At 36.9% G+C, this 11,189-nt stretch overlaps 1 protein-coding gene and 1 long non-coding RNA gene across 3 annotated transcripts; one reads left to right on the top strand and one right to left on the bottom strand.

The window, feature by feature from the left end:
* Positions 1-1,947: 1,947 nt before the first annotated feature.
* Positions 1,948-5,970, top strand: LOC146548796 (uncharacterized). The gene is made up of 5 exons (XR_014890441.1): positions 1,948-2,185; positions 2,393-2,498; positions 3,123-3,821; positions 4,812-5,030; positions 5,637-5,970. It is a non-coding gene; the product is annotated as an uncharacterized LOC146548796 (long non-coding RNA).
* A 56-nt stretch (positions 5,971-6,026) lies between these two features.
* LOC146548795 (G2/M phase-specific E3 ubiquitin-protein ligase-like) lies at positions 6,027-9,704 on the bottom strand. 2 transcript variants are annotated; one of them, XM_085262606.1, is made up of 5 exons: positions 9,561-9,704; positions 7,775-7,956; positions 7,389-7,561; positions 6,899-7,113; positions 6,027-6,782 (listed from the first exon to the last, which is right to left on the bottom strand). In XM_085262606.1, exons 2-5 carry the CDS (start codon positions 7,919-7,921, stop codon positions 6,547-6,549), a joined length of 771 nt encoding a protein of 256 aa, XP_085118732.1. In that variant the 5' UTR covers positions 7,922-7,956; positions 9,561-9,704; the 3' UTR covers positions 6,027-6,546. The 2 variants fall into 2 exon arrangements, with proteins under 2 accessions (XP_085118732.1, XP_085118731.1); XM_085262605.1 differs by lacking the exon at positions 9,561-9,704 and adding an exon at positions 8,539-9,507.
* Positions 9,705-11,189: the final 1,485 nt, after the last annotated feature.

Here is an 11,189-nt window from a genome sequence, read left to right as displayed (position 1 = left end):
GCTGGCGTATCGTTTTCAACCCCCCTGCGGACTTTTGCTACTCAGGTTAAACATGATGCATATAGTTAGATATATATATAGTAAGATTTGGGGAAACCTGCAGTCAGCTGAGACTGAAGAAGTCACTTGGATGAGTGACGAAACGTTTCTCCCACAAAACGCTACGTCCAGATGAACAGAATCAACTTTTGGAGATATAGTTAGTTAGTTAGGGCTATGGATTGAAAATACACCCCACCCCCAGCGGCTGCACCTCCCGAAGAATTTTGTCTGGGCTCACTTTTTTTATTTAAAAAAAAATCAACAGAAAATTTCACAAACAACACATTTGTACCTTTCAATTGTGTCTGTTTGTGCGTCATGCAAATAAACCTTTGAAATGAATGAAATGACACTAATATTTCACTAGTGTTGTAACATCACATGTCGTTAGTGTAGTCTGCCTGTGTCTTTTCTCTGCGAACAAACATTTTAGAGTTGGTTGTTATATACAGTCTGTATAAGTGTGGTTAATCTAACGAACATTTGTAAGGAGATGGCAGTTACTGTGAATGTACAGCAGGTGATCAGTAATAAACAGTCAGATAATGACTCTGACAATCTCATTCAATCTTGCAGACTGAATGCACCTTCTGTGGAAAGTGGTACCACACAGTGTGTGTGGACTTCCCCTGTGCAGAAGGCGACTACAAATGTTGTGGGTGCTAAATAAACAGAAAAAAGTGATCCCTGTTGTCTTTGCTTACTGATTGTTTTTAGTGTTGACAATCCACATTGCTGGGATTGCATCTTTCAACATATTTGTGGGTAGATTTGGATGTACCAGGGGTAAGTGTAGCCACTCAGCCTCTACTCAATGTCATCATAGCAGCAGGTGCAGATGTGTCACAAGTTAATCTAGTAGTGGGCTATGGTACTTGGCCACAGGTGGCAGCAGTGGACTGACCTCCATTGGAGACTGCTCCAGCTGCTGTGTGATAGTGGATCTGCTACAAATTGAAGATCATATGCAAGTTTTGGAAATGAACCCTTGTATTATGTTGAAGAACAAAAAAATGACATTGATTTTGTTGCGGGTCATTTTGACCCGTACTGTGTAAATCCACTCAGAATTGTCAAAAAACTGCAATAAAACAATAGCACCTTTATTTTCGATTAGATAAACATGTAGAACACAGACATACAACAGTTAGACTTTCCATAACTATTTTAGGAACAATTTGGTTTTTCGTTCTTACAAACACATTTCTTTTGAACTTGCCCAACGTTCTCAGTTTTTCAATGCTCAACATTTTCTATTTTGTCCACATGATGGACAGAATGTAACTGTGTGCTTTCTGCAGATGTACTTCTTGCATTTCTCACAAAAAGTGCTTGTTTTCAAACAGGAACCTTCCTAACTAAGATTTAAAACAAAAGATTTCTGCGTCTCCTCCAGTCTCACAAACAGATGACAAACCAAGTGACACACCTGAGTCACTGACTTTCTTAAATCCACTCACTCTCACTGGCTCTGTTTATTACTAATCACTGTGTAACTGCTGTGAATTCACAGTAACTGCCGTCTCCTTACAAATGTTCATTAGATTAACCACACTTATACAGACTGTATATAACTACCAACTCTCCAGCCATGTTGATGGATTGCCTATATTGGCTGGAAATATTAATTTCCAGGGAAAAGACACAGGCAGACGATGCTTACAGGATGTGATGTGACAACACTAATGAAATATTGATGTGTCATATTTGTCCAAGGTGTATTTCATTGTTATGGGAAAAGAGAATATTAAAATCATGATGACCAATTGGAGTGGTGATTTCTATGACTTTGTGTATATAATTTGGAATTTTGTACAAATTTAGGCCAATATACGGTGGCCCTGAGAGGCCAAACGGACTGCAACTTCAGAAAACACTTGCAAAAAGGAAAATGCTGCAAAAAGAAAGACGCTGCACTGCAACTTCAAGAAAAACGCTGCACTGCAAAAAGAAAAATGCTACAAAAAGAAAGACGCTGCAAAAAGAAAAGCGCTGCAAAAGTACACAAAGCACAACGGAAATAGGAAAAAAGACAACGGAAATGTTCCTGGGGAGACAATAACCCGACGGACCAGTTGCACGAACCAAAACATGCTAACCAGTGCGCTAGGACTGGGACACACTTCAAAGAAGTGGAGGAGAGGTAAATGTGTTGTAATCTCATGATTCTAATAATACTACAGATATCTGGAATATACATTCAAAGATAATTCTAACAAAGATAATGTTTAATGTAGCCTTAGAAATGAAGCTTTTTTAAACTCGAGAACAAATACTAATAAGTCAAAGTCATTAAGGAATATTGCAGTTAATGTGTTCAGGTTTTAATTTGGCATTGTGTCTTCATCAGGCAATGTATTGTCCATATTGTGGAATCCAGCTAGTGGGGCAAATTGGAGTTTTTTGTGGGTCCTGTGGAACTAACATTCAAGTTTTAGCACCTTTTATAGAGAATGGTAAGCACTTCACTTTCCTAAGTTCTAGTATTTATTGCTCACCTTTTAATTGCTTCATAATGACTTATATACACCACAGTAGCTTCAGTAGTGAATGTTAAACTTTTTTTTGGGGGGGCGGGGGGCGGGGGGGATTATTATTCATATGCCATTCCAAAGTACTATATTCATTTCCTTATTCTAAGGTTTTTGTATTGATAAAGACTCTGTATGCCAAGATAAATCAGAATTCCAAAAACGCAAAGGCATGAACTGCTAGGTACTAAGAACTGTATTCTGGTTTAAGCCTGCCACCGGTTCTACAGCATAATTTTAAAAACTAGTTTATGACTTAATAGGGCATATGTACACAGTGACGAAATTCTTCTAACTTCTCTAATTTTGCTCATTTTGAGTTGTCAGCATAGAGGTCTTAATGAGAGTGATAAGTCCTGAATCCTGGTCCATGTTCTTTGAGCTTTTGCTGGCCTTTATTTAAGCACACATCAAGAAGATTAAATACTTGAGTCATGTTTATTGAGACTTGTTTCAGATGTGGTATTTTTTTTAAAAAAACACTTATTAAGTGCATTTATGGATTCCTGCGGTCGTAATTATCTTTTCATGTTTTCTCTTCAACATTAGGCCCAGTCTCAGTCACAGACATCATCAAGTGATCCTGGATTTTCTTGAAAACAAGCATAATATTTGTATGAGTCTGAGAACATTAAAGAGGAGGCTAAAAGATGCTGGAATGACTAGAAGGACTGACTTTACTCCCACTGACATTGTCATTTCCACTGTTACACAAGAACTGAGAGGCTCAGGTCAGCTTCTGGGTTACAGATCCATGTGTCAGACACTGCGACAAAAGTATAATCTGAAAGTTAAAAGAAATGATGTAATGCACATACTCTCAAGACTAGATCCATATGGTGTTAAGCGTCGCTGTAAACGCAGGTTTGTTCGAAGAGGATATTTTTCAGAAGGACTAAATCAAGTGTGGCATGTGGATGGTTATGATAAGCTGAAGCCCTTTGGTGTTGCTATTAGTGCATGTGTCGATGGATTTTCAAGGAAAGTTATGTGGCTCAGCTGTGGCAGCTCAAATAATGACCCAGGTATCATTGCAAAATATTATATGGAGTGCTTGTCACGGTTTGGTCAACTTCCAGCATGCCTTCGTACAGACTGTGGCACAGAAAATGGCACAATGGCAGCCATTCACTGTGCTTTAAGATCAGACCATGGAGATGAACTTGCAGGAGCCCACAGTCATATGTATGGTACCTCAACTACAAATCAACGGATTGAAAGTTGGTGGTCTTCGTTCAGAAAGCAAAGGTACATGGCTTTTAAAATATATTCTGAAACTAAAATTGAATGGTTCTGAAGGTGTTTCGTGGTCAGCGATATACTTTTTTTTTTGTGGGTGGGGCTTTATACTCAAATATTAAATTACAGTCACAAACAAACAAAGAAAAACATAGTCACCTACACATTTTTCTCATGTGATGCACAACTGCTTCAAAAAATATAATAAATGGTTTGGTATACCAGTGACATTTGTTTGTATTAAAACAACACACTCAAAAGGAAAATCCTACTCAGACATTCCACAAAGTCCTAAAAAGGAACTATAAAAAACAACAAACAAACTGACATTCAACATTTTAATAAATTTTTATAAATCCTAGAGGCAATGGCATCAGTAAAGATTGATGTATTTAAAATTGAGTAAAATTTATTCAAATTTGTGTGCCTACGTAGTACCAAACTAACATCTAGATCAAATAGTTTACCTGTAGGGAGTCATATAAATAAAAGAACAAGGGATTCTTCAAATTTGAGAACTGTAATATGAGTAATATAAGAACATTGATCCAACATGACAGAAATTTGTTAGAGGAGGTCATTCGTTTCAGACATTTCTTCGACTTTGTGTGCCAAAAAAAAAATACTGATGTTTTCACTAGTTTTTGGATTTCTGTGTGGTATCTAACAAGTGATAACAGCTTCAGTGTTCATGTAGAAACAAAATAGTACATTTATATGGACAGATCTGTATATTACAACTTTTCTTAAGTTCAACCGCCAAATGCAGGAATAACAGAAGGATTAATCATTTTGTTAAATTTTGTTATTTGTGTGAAGTTGCTTTTGTTTTCCTGCAGTGCATTGATGAAACACTTCAAAACATGTGAATAAGCTTTTCTTTGAACGAAATTGCGCACATTTCAATATTCTTAAGATTACGACTTTTGTTTAAAGAGGACAATTACATTGAATCACTTGTGTTATTAAATTTTATATGCCTTGTCATTCCACCATTAGAACTCAGTTCTGGATTGAACTCTTCAGTGACCTGAGGGAGAGGCATCTTTTCAACGGCAGTCATGAACATAAATGCCTTCTACGATATGTCTTCCTCAATGTCTTGCAAAAAGAGCTTGACGAGTACAGAGATCTCTGGAACACTCACACCATCCGACCTGTGCGCCAATCTTGTTGTCCATCTGGTAAACCAGAAGCCATGTATCACCTGCCTCATAGGTATGTATTTAGTCCATGGATTTTATTTCATAGTTTTACTAAAATTTTTCTTCCTCAGTATAGTGTATTGTATGTGCAGGATACCTGTCCAGCTTGCTGTTATTAAACCTTTTGTTCATTTATAAAATGGTTCAGGAACAGTCCATCCCTTATGTGCACTCTTTTCTTTCTTGACCTAACCACTTGAGTTAAGTAAGCAGTATGTCATTTAGGTTTAACAATTTGCCCTAACTGTTACTCACAGCAGGTATTACACACACTTTAGCAATTGAATAGTGTGTTTTGTTGTTTTCACCTTTTTGCTGAATAGAAATTAAAGCTGCCACTTGTGTTTTGCCATTAGTTCTGTTCTCTGACTTCATGCACTTACGTTTTATTTTTATATTTTTTTCCAAAAAAAAAATGTTAGACAATCATATTTTAACTTTGGATCACATCTTGGCTAAAAATGACAAATGTAGATATATGCATAATTAAGATTCTTTAAAATCACAATTTCCAGAACTGACTTTTAATTATAAGATTGACTTTGCGCTTTTGCTGTAACCTTGAAAGATGGTACCTGGAGAAGTGACTGAATTTCTTCATTTTTCTGACTGACCTAAGGTATGGTGGAAGAGAGTGTGGATTCCAAGTGCCTCAAGAAATCCTGCACCAGTTTGATGACATTCTACCTGCTCAGTACAGTCTATGTGGGGACGACAATCTCCAGGTTCATTTCACAAACTTGGAAAGACAGAGTGAGCTCCCTCGACCAGTCAACTGGACTACTGCAGTTGAAAATTATATAACACTCAAAAATATGACTGGACTTTAGAAGTCAATGTAAAATCATCTGCTAGATGTGAGTACAATTACCACTGACACTAATTCTCACAAACCAACTTTAATGAGTATTGAAAAAAATAGTACCATAGTTTTTATATAAATAGTTTCACTACCGTCAACTTTTCAGTGTGTACGCTTTCTACCTGAAGAAATCAAAAGACCATACTGTACAAAATAACTTGTTCCTTTTAATTAGGTGTTGTAACAAACACATTGATTAATTTGGAGATCTGTTTTACAAACAAAGGTTTACAAAAGCATTCAGCGAGACCTGTATTTATGTGGGTTTTTCTTTTTCTAACTCCAAGAACAACTTGCATATCTTACAAAAAAATGTAATCAAACACAGAAGTGTTTGATTAAATAAAGCCTTTTAACTGAATTTATCAGATTTTTTTCCCTGTGTTATTATACTAGCGTGTCTCAGTACATTAGAATACTTCAGAAATGTTTTATTTTGTTACATTGGCAATTTCTTAACACAGTGAAATATGTCTAACTTGTTCAATTGCCCCACTATGATACTATGCTTTTGAAATTCCAAAACCTGATTGAACTTTCTGCGATGCATTAAACTTTATGTGATTTACAGAAATTATTAGAAACAAAATTTTCAGATTTTAAAATCACAAACTTCAAATGTTTGCTAAAACCATAAATGTGGCTTAAAAGCAAAAGGACTTGGACCTTAGGGAAGCCCAAACCCAGGAGAGTTCTGGATGCCATAATCCATGGCTTCTTGGAAGTCCTCATAACTGTGTAACACTGGGATTTTGATAGTATTTGCACAGACATCTGCTACAGGGAAGCGTGAAGTGGTCTGGAAAAGAAGTTGTGGCTTTGGCTGAATTGCTGCAGGAGGAATTTCTCCCAGTCCAGTTGCAAACATAAGGATGTCTTCAAGAGACAGACTTCCATTTCTCTCTGAAAATGTAAAGAGAATAAAAGTTATTTCTAATGATAATAAACAGGAAAAAGGGGCCATTACACTTTGCTGACATAAATGTACTCATTTCAACATTTTCAACCAAATTTAATACCTTCTACAGAAAGCAGATAGTCTTGCCAGTAGCTTAGTACTCTTGTCTCCTCTTGACGCCTAGAGCTGCCAGGTGGACCAAATTGCACATGGAAGATGTTCTCAAGAAGATCAGCTGTCAGCCTGGTCTCAGTGTAGCACATGAATGAGAAGAAGAGTGAAGGATGCTGTTCCAGGGCGTTTAGAAAATCCAGTGTTGCTAGACCCTTTCTGAAACTAGAAAACAGTCTAATTTTTAATAAAATGTTTAATGTTATTTGTGCAAGAAAGCAAAACTTCACATCGGAAACTACTGTGTTAAGAAAGTAACCAACATTCTTATCTAGCTAAGACACTCATCCTGCTACAAAAAAAAAGTCCTCCTGAAAAAGGTCTTGCATTTAGAATATGTTTTTTCCATCCTTTAAATTTCACAGGAATAAAAAAAAGTAACAATTTATTCTTCTGAAAAGATTTCGTTAAATGGGCACATAATAGTCTGAATTCTATACCTTTGGATGGAAAGATGGTTTCGGTAGATGAAGTACCACTGAATGTAATCCGCTACTACCTTCTTCTTATCCTCCAGTGTCCTCATGAATCGACAGCATCCTGCTGTCTGGAGCATGCTTGAGTGTTTTTCTGAGATTACTCGGAGCTCACTTAGAGATGTTGCATTCTTTATCTAAAGAGAAAAATATATATTACACACACATACACATGCACAAGTGACATCCTTCGCATGCTGTCTATTAATGTGCGATGTAACAGTCTTGGATTACACAATCCGTAATCATTTCAGGCATCAGTTAGTTACCAAGATTATGTTAAGTGGATAACTAAAACTAAAAATTTGCATTTATTGGTGTTTGTCATAATCATAACATCATAAATTTACCTCTAGTAGAGCCTTCTTGATTTCTTCATCTGGTATATCATCAATTGGTGCCTCGAATGTCTTGTCTTTTCCAACAAGGTACATAAAGAAGTTTGGAGATAAGCAACATGGCCCTGGACCACCATGAACAATGGAAACTGCAATCATTCTTCCAACGTAGAAATATTCATTTTCATCTGCAGCTAAAGATAAAGACGATTCATTATAATAAAGTAATTTTGACCATGGAAAAAAATGTGAAAAAAATAGATACAGGCACTGTTTTTGCTGCAGTGGTTATTATTATATTTACATGCTTCCATCTCCCTTTTCTGCTAGGTGAGAACTCATACTTTTCCACTTTCCTTTTCCTCACTCCCTGGCTCACAGAAACTTCACGTGTATGGCAGTCCATTCTCCCTGCAGCACGGACTACATGAGGGCACATCCTTTATCGCTATGCCTGTAATACTCTGCCTATTGCCTTCATATTAAATAATTTTTTGAACAATAATTATTGAAAATATTTTGAAAACATTATACTGCCGCAAGTAGAGGTGGCATGGGGTGCGAAACTGAGACACAGGCATTAGAGCCTTTTAATGCTTGTTTTGTTTGGGTTTCCACCAGAGTGGAATTAACAAAAAATAGAGAGGGCATAGCCTAACATACGAAATAGGAAAATAATGATGTGTAATCTATTTATTTCAACAAAAAAACTGTATTCTGAATACCACCTATTTATCTGTAGTATTATTAGAATCATGAGATTACAACACATTTACCTCTCCTCCACTTCTTTGAAGTGTGTCCCAGTCCGAGCGCACTGGTTAGCATGTTTTGGTTCGTGCAACTGGTCCGTCGGGTTATTGTCTCCCCAGGAACATTTCCGTTATCTTTTTTCCTATTTCCGTTGTGCTTTGTGTGCTTTTGCAGCGCTTTTCTTTTTGCAGCGTTTTTCTTTTTGCAGTGCAGCGTTTTTCTTGAAGTTGCAGTGCAGCGTCTTTCTTTTTGCAGCGTTTTCCTTTTTGCAGCATTTTTCTTTTTGCATGTGTTTTCTGAAGTTGCAGTCCGTTTGGCCTCTCAGGGCCACCGTACCAATAAGGAATATATGATATCATTTCATTCTTTTCAAAGGTTTATTTGCATGACGCACAAACAGACACAATTGAAAGGTACAAATGTGTTGTGCATGAAACGAATTCAGACGTGCTGCAGATGTGTGTCACAGGTTGATCTGGCTGTAGGCTGTGGCACTTGGCCAGAGGTGGCGCTGGTTGACTCGAGTCCATGTTAGTGCACAAAGTAAACTGCACGCTGTACTTGTGGAGCAAAAACGCTGAAACCGGAGAAATAAAACGTGCGAGGGGAACGATAACGACGACAAGAGTCTCCCGATCGTTTACTCTTGCTGTCCCGTGAACAACATCGGCGTGGTGTTAATTGTTTGCTGTTTTCGCGATCGCGTCGCGCGTGAGGATATCACGCAGGTAAACTCGCCACATTTTTAAACATTTTGTTGTTCAACAGCATCAAGACTGACGGGGTGTGTTTGAGATAACCTCACAAGTGTCACAGGTGACACATTTGGCGTTTTTTTGCTGGTTTGTCGGTAGCAGCTCCTGAAACGCAAGACTGCCACACATCTGTTCGACCAACGCCAGTTGATCTAAACGCCAGTAGATCTGGAACACCGGCAGCAGCAGCAACGCTAGGCTAACACTAACTAGCTAGCAAGACTATAAACCTGGTGCTAAACTAAGAGAAGCCACAAAATCAGTTTGAATAAGAGTAAACATTTACTCACCAAGTCAGTGTATCACGTAAAGATCCACAGCAATGACAACAATAATATCTTGAGCTGACGCTTCTCCAGGTTTGCTAAACATATTCCATAACAAATGCTGGCACCATGAACATGTGGACTGATCCGCGAGGGAGGAGGACGGTAGTGACGTGGCATTTTCAAAACACATCTTTCATCCTTCCGCACTAAGAAGCAAAACTTCCAGCTTACTTAGTTTTTCTATGTTAAGACAACTCAAATAAATTGAGTTTATCAGCGTTTTTGCATAAAAAGTACTGGTAACTTATTTAAATCGAGTTCTAATAACAATTTGATAAAAATTGAGTTCAGCCTATTTAATATTTTTAATTAAGCACAATATTTAAAAGTAGAATGAGAAGCAGAACCGCTTTTAGGCCCCTCTTCAGTGGAACCAGCTTCCACTTTGGATTCAGGAGACAGACACTATCTCTACTTTTAAGATTAGGCTTAAAACTTTCCTTTTTGCTGAAGCATATAGTTAGGGCTGGACCAGGTGACCCTGAATCCTCCCTTAGTTATGTTGCAATAGGTGTAGGGTTTTAGTCTAAAGTACCACTCAGTAGTGAGCAGCATAACCTCTGAGGAATTTAAACCGGCAATTCAAAGTTTTATTTATATTGTACCAAGTTACAACAACAGTTGCTCATATTGCTTTATAATGTAAGGTAAAGACTCTACATAATATAGAGAAAACCCCAACAACATATCTGATATAAAGATATTATTTTTTAATGGTTTTAAGTTACAATATGACAGAGGCTATATGACAAAGAAACTTAAAGTAAAGAAAAAATCTTTTTTAAATTAAAAAATAAAAACTATTTAAAAATTAAAATCAGTAATAACTGTTTCTAAAGCTACATCTACAGGCGTTATTATGTAAACATATGTTTTCAGTGAGATCTGAATCTCTTTTTTGAAAGAGACCTGTGTACAAATCCCCAAACAAAATAGATTACAGTCACTTTTTTCTTTTGTTTTTTTATATAAGGAGACATTTATATATTCACATGATTTTACAGTAAGCAGTAAATGCCCTCTGCACAGTCAGCTTTGCTGCACACAGTTCGTCTTTACACCCACTAGATGGCACAAGAAAATACATTTAACGTTTGTGTCAGTTTTTTCCTTTTTGTTTTCGCTCTCTATATATTTACATAACAAAATATATTTTGTTGGGTTGATATATCACAGCCTTGCATGTTATGCAGTAAGTTGCGTTTTGGTGTTAGCATTTATCAGAAAAGAAAAGAAACAAGTTAAGAAGTCTTTTCTTAACTAAAATAAACCAATTAAAACCAATTTTGAAAAAAAAAAACTTTTAGTTGACTGAAATAAATGTTAAAACTAACAACACTGGAAATGTGCTTGGTTTTGTAATTTTTGCGAATTTGGTTTAAACTACACAACCTAAGAAGGCTTTGACGTATTTTATTACTGAGACATTTTATTGATACTGAGATAGGGTTTTCTACATTACTGGTTCATCAGTAATAAAACACTTTTTTATGCTATCTCTGTATCCTCGGGCTGCTGTTGGAGCTCCGTGTGTGTGTGTGTTTTAGAGGGTGTGCCGCTGGTTTCAGCGCTCCGTTGGAACTTGCATCA

Source organism: Mchenga conophoros, linkage group LG22 (genome assembly GCF_057382185.1).
Source record: "Mchenga conophoros isolate Kocher_MC1m ecotype Shallow Benthic linkage group LG22, M_conophoros_male_GT1.1, whole genome shotgun sequence".
Taxonomy (NCBI): domain Eukaryota; kingdom Metazoa; phylum Chordata; class Actinopteri; order Cichliformes; family Cichlidae; genus Mchenga; species Mchenga conophoros.
Note: the sequence above shows the minus strand (reverse complement) of the source record. Positions and strands in the feature narration are given on the sequence as shown.

Coding starts and splice junctions, on each gene's coding strand:
- LOC146548795 (XM_085262605.1), bottom strand. CDS start 8,590: ATGCTAACCAGTGCGCTCGGACTGGGACACACTTCAAAGAAGTGGAGG. Junction 7,957..8,538: donor TTCAAAGAAGTGGAGGAGAG/GTAAATGTGTTG, acceptor CTTTATCTTTAG/CTGCAGATGAAAATGAATAT. Junction 7,562..7,774: donor TCAAGAAGGCTCTACTAGAG/GTAAATTTATGA, acceptor TTTTCTCTTTAG/ATAAAGAATGCAACATCTCT.